This window comes from Bos indicus x Bos taurus, chromosome 8, assembly GCF_003369695.1.
Source record: "Bos indicus x Bos taurus breed Angus x Brahman F1 hybrid chromosome 8, Bos_hybrid_MaternalHap_v2.0, whole genome shotgun sequence".
NCBI lineage: Eukaryota > Metazoa > Chordata > Mammalia > Artiodactyla > Bovidae > Bos > Bos indicus x Bos taurus.
In genome coordinates, this window is record NC_040083.1 from 55,371,166 (window position 1) to 55,384,559 (window position 13,394).

General features: G+C 39.6%; 1 protein-coding gene across 10 annotated transcripts in view; it reads left to right on the forward strand.

Annotated features, from left to right (window-relative positions):
* Nucleotides 1-13,394, forward strand: part of TLE4 (TLE family member 4, transcriptional corepressor) — a 154,920-nt gene that overhangs the window by 47,731 nt on the left and 93,795 nt on the right. For 7 of the 10 annotated variants that reach the window (XM_027549525.1, XM_027549528.1, XM_027549529.1 and 4 more), the window contains one exon: nucleotides 6,467-6,541. The exons of the other annotated variants lie outside the window; for them this stretch is intronic. In XM_027549525.1, coding sequence (XP_027405326.1) covers nucleotides 6,467-6,541 — 75 coding nt within the window. The remainder of the gene's footprint in view (nucleotides 1-6,466; nucleotides 6,542-13,394) is intronic. 10 annotated transcript variants of the gene reach the window in all.

Below are 13,394 nucleotides of genomic sequence, written 5' to 3' on the forward strand. Positions count from 1 at the left end.
ATGAGGCATCAGAGCATAATCCTGTCCCATGTTCCATGGTTGACTAATTGGCTTGTTCTGCATGGTCGTATATTTTGATTGACAGTTGGATACTTGGTGAGATCCTTATGGTAGCATCATAACCTGCTTCCCCTTAGGAAATGAAAGATGGTTCTCAAGAGGGAGAACTTTTTTTCTGTAGGCTTTTTTGCCTTGCATTGTGAATATAAACAAGAAAAAGAAAAATAATTCAAATCATTATTTTGAACACACTTAATCAAATGTGGGCCTCCTTCCAAAGGCAGCAATGCCAATTCTTATCAGTATGTGTCCAAGAAAATTGGTACATATTTGAGAACCTGACTCATTTCTTTGACTTTCTGTTAGATAGCAGTTGGATTATTACTGGACCTAAGCTTTAAGGTACCTTAGGTTAGAGCTGCATTGTAGCCGTAGCCATAAGTGGCTATCTAGATTTAAATTAAGGTTAAATATGAGTGGCTTTGTGGCTCAAATAGTAAGGAGTCTGTCTACAATGTGAGAGACCCAGGTTTGATCCCTGGGTTGGGAAGTTCCCCTGGAGAAGAGAATGGCAGTCCGCTCCAGTATTCTTGCCTGGAGAATCCCTTGGACAGAGAAGCTTGGAGGGCTATAGTCCATGGGGTCGCCGAGAGTGCACATGACTTGAGTGACTAATGCTTTCACTTTGACTTTTCAAAGTTAAATATTGTTAAAAACTCAGTTTCTCAGTCACAGTAGTCACGTTTCGGGTGCTTACTATCCACCCATATTTGGCTAGGCACTACAGCACAGATTAGAACATTTCCAACATCGCGGAGTTTTGTGTTGGAAGGCTCTGGACCTGTAGAGCTTATTGGACATATCAATAAAGAACGCCTTGCCTGCATGTGAGTTCTTGAGAATGATGAAGACAAGGCCACGTGGTCAGTACGAGAAAGACACAGGCGACAGTTTCCAAAGTGTGTCCTGAGAGCCAAAGTTCCACAGCCAAGATTATTTGGAAAGGCCTGCGTACGTATTTGCCCTCTTTTGAGATTTGAAACTGAGCAAATGAGCAGTTTGCCTGGTGTTAGTTGAATTAAATCTTGTGAGTTTTAAAATTTTGTGTAAGTAATACCTAATTTCTTAGGGGACTAACATTTCTTGGAATAATATTTAGGAAAGACTGACTAGAAGGATTTTAATTTAAAGCTTATTTGTGCTAGTAAACTGCTGAAGAAGGCTCAGTGGGTTTTAGTCTGACTTAATAGACATGGAGTGACACTTCTACTGGGGTTTGATCTGCTCAGGATCCACTTGAATCTGGATGGGCATGTTGGGTACAACCAGAGGAGTATCTAGAAGGATGGGTCTCTGAGAGACAGTGACCTCGAGATGTTTAACCTGGAATGAAGAAAATTGAAAACATGCATCATGCCATTTTCAAATCTTTGAGGTGCACTACTGTGGAAGAGAAATTAGAGGCAAATTGGGTGGGAAGAAGTTACAGGGAGATCGATTTCTACTCAATAATAGAGCCCATTGCCCCAAAGTGGATAAAGCTTGTGCATGAGGTTGTGAGTTCAGGCCCCAGTATCTTTCCCTTTAGAATATTGCATTAGCTCTCTTCCTCTAATCTGGTTCACCCCCCTGCCATCCACCTTCTTCACTATTACCGGATCCATCTGACTAAAATGCAGAACTGATAGCACTCCACAGCTTAAAATTTTTAAATAAGTATCGTCCCAGGGTAAAGTCCAGCTTCTTTGCCTGTAATGCAAAGCTTTTCACTGTTTGGCTCCTCCTGCCTCGCAGAGTTCACTCCCCTCTAGAATGTGGTTCTGTGGAGTATGCCTGCACCATACTCAGATGACATGTGAATGCCTACCTCTGTTGACCTGTGAATACCTCTTCCACTTGAAAGAGTTTTCCATGTGTGTCTTTGCTATGCCCAGGAAGGGCCTCAGCATCCTACCTTGCCATATCTTTCCAACTTTGTCCCCTCCTCCACCGTCCTTCTGCAGCCACACATTCTTTCTGTTTCTTGATAGACATGTTTCTTTATACTTCGGAACCTTATCCAAGCTGTTCCCTCTGCCTCCGCTTCGTTTCTCCTTCCTTTTTACTCACAGAACTCCTGACCGTTCTCCTAGTCTCAGTTCTTAGGACCACTTCCTTAAAGAATCTTTCTACAGCTCTAAGGTTTGATTAGCTGTTTTTCTGATAAGCAATTGTGTAGCATCCTGTCATCTTTGTGGAAACTATCCTGCAATTGTAATTACAAAACCTCTTGAGTATTCACTGTCTTATTCATTAATCTTGGTTCCTACCACAGTGCTTGACACACAGTAGGTGCTTAATAAATAATTGAATGAATGAATAAGAAAACAAAGCCTTTCCTTGTTGCCTCAGGAACTGTGCTAACCATTCCTGCTAATAATCTTCCCTTGTCGTTTAAATCCTTGTATTATAAGATGCTCTGTGTGAATTGTGTGTGTGTGGGAGGGACACGACGTGTGTGTGTGTGTGTGTGTGTGTGTGCGCGCGCGCGCGCTCAGTCATGTCCAACTCTTTGCGACCCCGTGGACTCTAGCCCTCCAGGCTTCTCTGTCCATGGGATTTTCCAGGTCGGAATACTGGAGTGGGTTGCCATTTCCTACTCCAGGGGATCTTCCTGACCCAGGGCTTGGACCTGCGTCTCCTGTATCTCTTGCATTGGCAGGCAGATTTTTACCACTGTGCCACCTATGGAAGATATATGTGTGTGTGGGGGGAGTGGCATTATCTCTTTCTCACTTTTGCATCTCCACATATCTGGAGAAGTAACCTAGTTCCCTGTACATATCTGTCCTTACTACCCCTATCAAAAAGAGTGATATTAAAAAAAAAATTCTTAAGTTGTGATGTAGTTTTTTTTAAAGTTTTTTAGATTTAAAAAAGTTTTATTGCCATGTCCCAAAGTATTGCCATGGCAGGTATTGTGAAAAGTATGTTCAACATATAAGGAATCTATATTCTAGTGGTTTGTAAATGCCTAATTTTCAGTAGGCTTTATTGGACTTATCATAAGCTTATATTGTTTTAGTCTCTTTCTTGTAGGAAAAAATGTTTTCAGTACTTTAACTGATTAAGTGCAAAAGGTAATTTTATGATGATAAAAGTTAAGTAGGCAAGTGATTTAATGTATAGAGTTTCATTTTACTAGTCCTTTTTTACAACCATGCATGTATTCCCTAAATCACAGTATTTTATTGAGATGTAATTTACACATCATAAAATCATTTTAGGTGTGCAATTCAGTAATTTTTAGTAAATCTTCAGAGTTGTGCAGCCATAATCAGAATCGAGGTATTTTTGTTTGTTTGTGTTCCTTTGGATTTTTTTAGAAAATGATAAATCACAGTATTTTAAAGAATAAATATCTGAGTCCCCCCCCCCCCCCACCTTTTTTTTCCTCTTCCAAATCCCAGTTTTGGAGGCTCCTCTCTCAGAGACCTGTGGCTATTAATACATTCCTAGTGGCTCCTTACTTGGTGATACTGATAGAAAGTTCAGACTGAGTATCTGAGTGAGCAGCTTGAGCAGTGAGACTGGTCACAGGACTCTTGCTCCTCCAGATTTACTGGGGCTAGAGTGGCTGTCACCACTTGCGGTGAGGCCACAGAGGAGATCGGCAGGAAGTGGGAGAGGAAATGAGATGTGGGTGGAGTGGGAGGAGAGGAGCAGATGGGGAAGGGGAAGAGAAGAGGAAGAGAGGGCAGACATAATGGGAGAGCGATCACAGTTGTAAGAAGATGTGAAAACTTGCTGTATCTTCTGAGCCAGAGAGCTTAATATGTTAAAATTTGAAAATGGAAAAACAGTGCCTCTTTGGGTGCACTTGTGAGAGTATTTTGGGTTTTATTCCTTCAGTGTTCATTCTTTTATGATCATTTGCCCTTCCTGCTGCTTCTTCAGGGTGTGATACAGTGTTAATGTGTGGCTGAGGTGAGCAGTGTCGGAGTGTTTCTGGTGCTTTCAGAACTCACAAGGGAGGGTGCATTCTTTGTCTTAGGGAGCCCCTGTTGAAAAAGTCCTTAAGTGCCATATGATTCACAGTTGTAAGCAGAAATAGGGAAGTAAAATCCTGAACTACAGGTAAAGTTCAGTTGTGGTATTAGCCCATGGCCATTGCCATGATAGAAAAGGAAGGAGCTGAATCATGACTTCCATTGTCATTTTAGCTCTTTAGCAAGAGTTTCTATAAAAGCATCTGATGTCAGTGTTATGGTTCACTGGTGTGTTTCTGGTTTTCTCAGTAAATGTACCTGATTTTAATGCCAAGTCAGAAAGATACCCCCACTGCCTAAGGCATCTCTGCTCATCTTGGCAGTTGGAATCCAGTTTATGAAGCAAGAGTTGAGCAATCTTCATGGTAGAAAGGCCCTAACAAGATGTATTTTCTGCATCTCTCTCTCATGGAACTGTTCTTTGAATACTTAATGTGAAGGAGATGATATTTCAGTATATGGAAGTGTTTAAGTAATGTACAGAAATGGCACAGGGTAAGAGCTTTTAAAAACTTGAGTTTAACGAATGGGTGCATGAATGGAATGAGATATGTGTGTTGGATAAGTGTACATGTATTCCTTTGGCTTTCAGTTTCTTGGAAGTTTTGAGCAGCCATTGTTGAGTGTTGGAAAGTAAAAGGTAAAAAATGCCATAAAAATTTTTGTCCATAAGTTCACTTTGAGTATTAGCTAATTCCCAGGATCTTCTGCAGGGTTTTTGTTTGTTTGGTTTTTCTACTTTCCAAGTGCTGCTAGTTTTCACTATGCTGACAACCAGATTTGTCCTAAATCTAAATATGAGCTCTGTGCTTGGCACATGGAAGCCATTCAGTAAACATATATGATATGGTCAGGTAGTCTTCAGAGGAGAATGACTATGATTGGCCGTTTTTATCACTTATGCCTCTCTGTTCCCTCTAGTGTTTTCATGAATCTTTAGGATTTTTACTTTCAGAGAAAGAGGAAAGTGAATTATTTCACTTTGGCAAATATTTTAAAGATAGATGGAAATATCTATCAAGATTTGGGGAATTGCTTCTGAAGCTCTTATTTGGAAATAAACTCTTGTAATTAAAAGAATCAAGGTATAATGCACTGATCTATTATTTGACAACTTGCTTTGCTTTATTCATGGGCATAAAATAAAGATTAGGAAATCAAGAGTGAAGACACCACATGTCGATAAACTAAAGCAGTTTCCTTTCGCACGTCACCTCCCCCACTACCACCCTACTCAGCTGGGAGATGGAAATAGTGGTCACCAAGTTTATCCCAGTAACTGTGTGTTTGGGTACTTTGGAATGTAGTATTAGGTAGGTTACATAGAACTGATGGCCTTGCTCTTTCTGTGCATTAAGTAGTATGATAGCTGAGCTTCATATGCACTTCAGATCAGTAGAGAAATTAGTACATTTCTCAACTGGAATCAACCAAAAGAAGACTCTCCCTAGCCACACAGAGGAGTACCTGTTTCATAGCACAGTCTTTGGCTCTTCATTTACTAAACCGAGTTGAAAAATATTCACGAAAGACCTATTTTAGACTGAATTGAGTATGTACTAGAGTGTTCAAGTGTATTTAGTTGGGAATAATATTTACATTTTGGGGTACTTGTGTAAGTACTTGTGTATGTCCAGCTATGAGTGCCTCCAGGCAGAGACTTCTACGCCATTTAACTATTCTTATATTAGAAAAATTACTAAAATCAGATATTGCTTTTTCTCTTTAGAGTTGAATCGTGGTCAGAGGGATTTTCCTATACTCTCCATCCTAAGTTTTCAAAAGAAAAATAACTTTAGGATTTTAGTTTTCCTATTGCATTTAAAAGAAATACCTGAAGTCCTTAAACTTTACTGTTGGCAAGAGTTGTACATTTTTAATATCTTTTAAATATGCAGCCCTTCCTGGCAGAAGTAAAAATATGAGCACTTTTTCACGTTTACAGAAGAAGCAAACATTGAAGTCTGTGTGTCCTTCTAGTGTCTTCTCTAGCAAATACCAGGTGGAAACTTAAAAATAAGTGCTTATAGGAAATATTTTCAAAACATATTTTTTGTTGGTGGCAGAGAGTAAGGGGATACAGAGAAAGCAGGTGGGATGGGTTGTTTGGTTTTGTTACTATATCGGAAGGTGTTGGGTCACAGTGTACTACTGACTCGAAAGTACAACTTAACTGCTTCTATCAGTTGTAAGCGAGCATCCTTCATGGGGGCGCAGGGACGATCCCTGCGATTGGACGTCCAGTTACTCCTTAGCTTTGTAGAAACAGAGGTACCCTAGACAGTTAGTCTTCCACCACTCGGGGCTTTTATTTGAATATGGAGACCCCCTGAATCCTGTTTTGCATGTAATTAAAGTTAGAGGACATGTTAGGAAAAGCTGTTCTTGACTGACCAGAAAACAAATAATTGTATTCTGTTTCTGATCTTCATTTATAGCACCAGCAACAAGTGGTGCAGGCTGTGGAACGGGCCAAGCAGGTGACCATGGCAGAACTGAACGCCATCATTGGGGTACGTGGCCTTTCCATTTTAGCTCTGATCATCTTAGTGTTTGTCACTGGCTCTCTCTCGCTCTCTCTTTAAATTTTGTTCAATTGAAGAGGCAAAAGGCAGTAGAGGATCACACAGTGAAATGGAGCACTTTGCCTTCAATCTCACAAAGTTTGATGGCTACCTCAGAAACTCTGGACACATTCTCACCAATTCCAATTGACATGTTCCTGAAAATTCTTCCCCTAGGGAGACTGAGTAGTTCTTTTTCATAGTATTTCTTTCCTTCGCAATCAGCCTCTGTCACTAGCCTATTGCCAGTCAAAAGACACAGATTGCCCTAATGTTAAAATGACCTGATTTCTTTTATCTTTCCTCAAATATAGATTGTCTTAATATCATGTTTAGTGAAATAAAATATACATTTTCACATCTCTCTGCTATTCTTCCTCCCCTTTGATGAGTGGTTCTTAGACTAGTGTCCATTTGTAGTAAAAATGATAGATGACTATATAGCTTTTTGCAAAATCAGCGGCCCGTTTGGAAAATCCCTCATAGTACCAGTAACATTGCTTAGAAATCCTGCTGGAATTCATGGGTTAGAGCAGTTACTCCAATTCCACTTACATTTTTGTTCTCCTCAGTTAAGGTAACCAGTAATAAAAAAAGGTGCTAAAACTTAGAAAGGCAAGAAATCCTAGCTGAAAAAAGCACAATATTCACATCTCTGTTTATGCAGCTGTTAGAAGTGGTTCTGTAGGTTGTTTTAATGAAGACATGTCAACTGTACTTTCCTCTTTCTGCCCCCTGCCCCCGCCCCAATACTTTCTCGTGTATAGATTATACACAAAAGTCTTTTCTCTTTTTTTGCCCTCAGTGTATCAAACACACTTTGAAATGCTAATTATTCCATTTACTTTCATTAAAATTCAAATTGCTGAGTGAAGATGCGGATAAGGGTCGCCTGATAATCAATCTGAAGTGAAGATATTGCTTCAATTATGCCTCTGTCTTTTAACAAGGAAATCAGAACTCTGGGATGGCTGCCGATGGTGGTGGAACTATAGTCTGATTGCAACTTGTTTTTTAATGGGCTATTTTGAGCTCTATTTTGTGTCCCTCTGACCACAAGAAAATACTGGTAATAGATTAGAAGGCATAGTAAATGGAGAAGAGTAACCTTTATTTCCTTGGAAGTGCCCCTTGGAAAGAAGAGGATGAATCACAACAAGCCATGTAGAGACTCCTTTCTTGTACATTTTCTGTGTCCCGGGGGTAGGGGAGAGATGAGAGATGAATACATTTCACAATTAGTTTTTATTTCCAGAAATTCCAGAGAACGGCAGTGTAATAATTTTCTTTTTAAACACTGAGAGAGCTTGAATTTTCACATTAGCGTATATGTTCATACCAGCTGTGTTTGCTTGAAGCACTTGTTGTGTTCCTGTTGGGATATAGTTCGGTTACCAAATCTCTCAAGGTCACTCGGCATAGAACCTACTTTTCCCACCTGCTATCCTGTCTCCTGTTGAAGGAGAGAATGTGTGGGTGAGGACCCATAAGAGAGCCTCCTGGGTCATTTCTGGTGTGGTGTTTATTTTTATATGAACTTCTGAAATACAGGTAGCTGGCCTATCTCATGTCTGGTGGACAGCCTTTTCTGGAATGTTTTTTTGTTTCTTTTTGAGTCTTATTAGTTACTGTCTGTACAGTGGCGAGATTAATCTAAATCAAAAGTGCATTGTTTTGTGTTGGATGTTGCTTAAAGATATGAGGGAAGATATAAAAGCAGAACAAGTTCCCTTTCTTTTGTCACATCAGATATATTTTTAACACTGTTTATTATATCTATTTCATTTTTACATACTTTGTTTTGAATGGGATGGCAGATTGCCTTTTCTCAGGCAGAAGATGATTTATTAGACTGTAGCTGAGTAACTGACAGACATATTGTGCATATATGGGTTTAATTATTAAAGCTAATTTAATTTGGTGACCTAAAAACTTATTTGAAGAACTAATTCAGTAGAGCTGCATGCTGTCAAAGCAGTGTGTGCTGTAGTCTGGATTTGGTGGCAATTCCAAATTATTCGTATCTGAGCTGAAAATGGAATCAAAATCACGTAATCTGACTATTCTGAAAAACAGATTGCCGAAATAGAAAAACAAAACCAGCAGTTTTGGGAAATCACAAACCAAGTGCAAAGGGAAGAGCCCCATCACAACCAGCTCACCTGATGCATTTCTGTGGCTGTTCTGTGCTGTTCTTTTTCTTTGTTTCAGCACTTCTTAATTGCCTTGTGTCCAGTACCTTTCAGAGTTACAACATTGTGTACCTTTAAATGCACCTGCTGTTCTGTGCCCCATTAGGCATAGCTGTGTTGTGAGGTGGTGATATTTTGACCTGCTGCCAAAAGTGATGAGGGGTCAGTTTTAGATTTTTGTGACTTAATTTTTTAGGTAGTCAACAGTGATTTTCTGCACCAAGGGAAATTTCCCTCCTGAGAGGCAAAGACCCATCTAAGCCCCTGCAGACCTTCATTTATTTGCCACTGCATGCGTATCTGTTTTATATGTAGGCACACCATCCAGACAAGTGCAAATGTTCCCCAATTTAATGAAATCTGATGAAGCACCTTTTTAACTCTGCAATATTATTCTACCTTCGTTGGTAAATGAGCCAAACCAGTGATCCATGCAGTTTAAATGCAAAAAGCTGAAGTGAGCCTGAAACCTGGAGAGGCGGCTTGTTCTCTTGACAATAAGCTAGTTGTGTTTAATGGAATGAAACACAGTTATAATGATTTCTTTCACAGGTCATGTTCAGTTTAAAACTGTTGATAGATTGAAATAAGTTAAATATCATTTGTCTTTTATTTATAAGGAAAAAAACCCAGGGAAAGGCCTGTGTTGCTTTCTATAGTTAATATTTCCTGTTTTGCTTTGAATTGTTCGTTTTTTCACATTTCCTCGAAGCTTTCCCAGAGCTCCTCCAAACGGGCTGTGGGAATGTTCTGTATCGAGTTAAATCATGTCATGTGTCCTGCTAGCCACTGTGTTTTTAAATTAGAATCTCTATAAGATCACACTGTTGGAACAACACACAAACTGTAGTTTTAAATCAGTAATATGATCTAATTAGAAATGATGTTTTCATTTCCTGTATTATTAAATTGAGTCATCTGACTATCTTAAAATATTTTTTAAATCCATTACACTATATAATCAGCACATGCTGTGTGAATAATAAAGGAGGCTAAGTTGGAGCCTCATAAGAATTTCACCAAAGAAACTACCATTAAGAAAAAAAGTTTTGTCAGTATGGACATTGGAAAAGAAAATGTTTGGCCTGTAAAAATAGGAAATGGGGTTCCTCTGGATTCCTTCCTCCACTTTCTTAACCTCTTTGAGCAAAGAAATGATGTAAATATGCATTTTTTTAAAAAAGCACACCCCCTTAAAAAATCCTTAAGAACAGGTATGCCATGGGTGTTGTAGGAAAATGCAGTTTAGCACAAGAAATGCTGAACCTCAATTTTTAGCAGTGACATTTTAATGATAGGAAGTCTGCAAAATTATTTGCCATCAATTGTGAAGGCAATAACAAGCCTTGGTGGTTTTTCACACTCTCTGTGTTAAGTGCTTTCAGAATGACAGCGTAAACTGTGTTAGAGAACTCCAAGGAAGTAAAACTGATTAAAATGTTCATGCTTGAATGGTGCTGATGGAATAGTTCATTTGGACTTTCTCTACCTCCTGCAGCTCAAGCTGAAATATTAAAATTCAGTGGATTTAAATCTCTCTCCTCTCAGCTTAGGAAAAAAACATTACATTTTAATAGGTTTTAAACCCATAATTCATTGGTTTGGAGCAGCACTATTAAATCTATTTAAATATTACTTGTATTACTAAGGAAATGATTTAAATGACTCTGCCTTTACCATCCTATGTATTTGAGTTAGTTAAAAAAAAAATAAAGACAATACCCTTGGGGTTTTTTTCCCCCTTCATCTTAGCATTTTGTTTTATTGTCCTTGTCATATGATTGGCTCTTAAATTACACACACACACCCACCCCTATATGCATTTCAGATTGGCATTATGGCACGACATCTTGCAGTATGACAGTTTTAAAATGGTATGTCCTTCTTTTTCCATTATACATTTAAAAACAGCCATTTTAAGTTTCAGAGACATTTAGATCCACCATTATGATAGTTTCCCTTGTTGTTTTTATAAACTAATTAGCCATTAGGCAAAAACCGCCCTGATAGATAGGAATATGTGTATATATTAAAAATGTGTATATGTGTTTTCCCCTCCTTTACATCACAGTCTCCAATAGCACAAAATTTGAGAAGTTTGAAGTATCTGAGAGCTGTACTTTTTCTCTTCTGTGTTTGCTAATAAAGGGCTTTCCAGGGGTATTGTTAAACTTGCAGCGGTTATGCTGTTAACCCTTTGGGCGCAGGTATCTCTGCAATGCGGAAGCGTTGTTATCCTTCCTGGGCCCACCTTACCCTCATACTCTCCTTATCTACCTTTCTCTCGTCATTCCCATTACAGGTTTTTTTCTGTGGCTTGGCAACACCTCTCCTCAGCTGCCTGGGAGGCTCTTGTGTTTCCCGAGTCCTTACTGTGGGGAATCCACTTTTCACTTCTGCCTGTGAGTGTGAAGGAGTTTCTTCCCACTATGGGATCGTCCCAGACTCAGTGGAGTGCTTCCCTCCTCTCCATTAGTTGGGTGATTTTGAAGTGCGTTTTGCATATATTCCTTCACTGAGGGTTCCAGCTGGATGGAGCTCAGTTGCCTGAAGTAGTGATTGACTACCTTGTTTTAAGGTTCCCTCTTTCCCTGATCACTTTCCCCAGAGCCACTCCTGTTCTGAAATCACTTCTCCAGATGCAGCCATGCCTTTCCTGGGGGATCTAAGAAGCTCAGTATTTGACCTCATAGGTCTCAACCTCTTTAAGGGGGCTTTCTGGTATAGGCAGGCAATTGAACTCAAGTGCCACAGTCGTAGTTTGTTTTCTGATGTGAGTTCTATGCATGAAACTTTTTTTTTTAACATCTCAGCTTTTACCTTATTTTTTAAATGACTACTTTTCAATGAACTGACAATAACTGAAAGCTACTTTTCAATGAGCTTCGCTTTCTTGTTATTCTCCTATCTGGTTACTGTTGGGTATTTTCCAAATGTACATAATATGGAATAAACTTAAAAACAAGCTATAAAATAGATTTGTGTTTTATCAGAGATTGTTATTCTAGCTTTGTCATTACTCGACAGTGTACCTGGAGCTTAAAGTCTTTACAAAAGTGCTGGCCATTGGCTACCTGATGTACACAGATTGATGGGATTAAGGTTGGGGGTAGGGGGTTGGTCTTCTGCAGTTGTAGGGCTTTGCTTACCTGCTTTCACAAAGCATGATAAACATGATTGTATCTGAGTCAAAAAAAGCAGTTTTAACGTTATTCTACACATTTCTCCCTCTTATATTGGTATGTCTGCTTTCACTTTTTTTTTTTTAAACTTGTTCATTTATTGTGGATCCAGGGGATTGTGTTACTGAGTGATGTAGCTATAATCTAATCTTTGTGCTATAATTTGATGAGGCTCTAAGAGGCAGTAATTTCCTTTCATAACAAAGACTCATATATTTAAGTAATTTTAAAACTCTGTCTCTACTTCAGAACTCTCTAAAAAACCTAGATAAGGAACAAAATTTCTGATTTGTGTTTATGATATGCACTCTGTTGATTTCTGTTACAAAGCTTCTCTGGAAGAAATTTCTAGAAGTTTGTCAGTTTTGTTTTTATTTGTTGCTAACCTGACATGCTACTATTCTGCTCTTGTTGCAAGAGAAGCCCTTCACTCCCTCCTTTCCCCTAATAAATGCATTTCCGTAGCTCCAGGTAGAGTTAGGCAAACAGTGTTAGAGGAGCTGCAGAGTGTGTCTGGGTGGGTACATGTGACTTAGCTTAAAGCACGTGGGCTTTGGCTTTCACTAGAAGAAGGTGGAGTGACCTGTCTGCCTTTCATTTACACCAGTGCACAGCAGGTTGAGCCTGTGTTGGGGTCCAGAGGACTAGGTGGAACTGTTACACAGAAAAGATTTCACTCAAGGCAACTTGCAAGCTTGCACATTGTTATTCCTTTTTGTATTGGTTGAGAAGTGAAAGTGTTAGTTGCTTGGTCATGTCCAGCTCTTTGCTATCCCAGGGACTATGGCCTGGTGGGCTTCTCTGTCCATGGAATTCTCCAGGCAAGAATACTGGAGTGGGTGGCCATTCCCTTCTCCAGGGTATCTTCCCAACCCAGGGATTGAACCAGGGTCTCCTTCACTGCAGAAGAATCTTTACCGTCTGAACCGAGAGTGAAGCCTCTCTCCACCCTGGGTCTCCTCCTCCCCTTACCAAGTTTTGCTTCTGCTTTTCTAGTTCTCTTACTGACTTCTTCCCAGTAATGTTTCTACAAACAGCATCACCAGCTAACTCCCATGTAGCCAGACCTTTTCCCTCATAGACCCAGCCTGCCTTGTGTCTTCAGAGCTGGGAGAGAGAAGACAGGCTCCCCACCAAACAGGCAATTAGAGGATAGATGCCTTAGACTAAGTTTTAAGGATGGTTGGTGTGTGTCCTCCTCAAAGCTCTCTAGGATATCAATCTACTTAAAAATACATTTGTGATCTTACTTTTAAGGACTTTTATGAAAAGATGGAAACCTTTTATAGACTAGTAAGAATAATTTCGGAGAAGGCAATGGCACCCCACTCCAGTACTCTTGCCTGGAAAATCCCATGGATGGAGGAGCCTGGTAGGCTGCAGTCCGTGGGATCGCTAAGAGTCAGACACGACTGAGTGACTTCACTT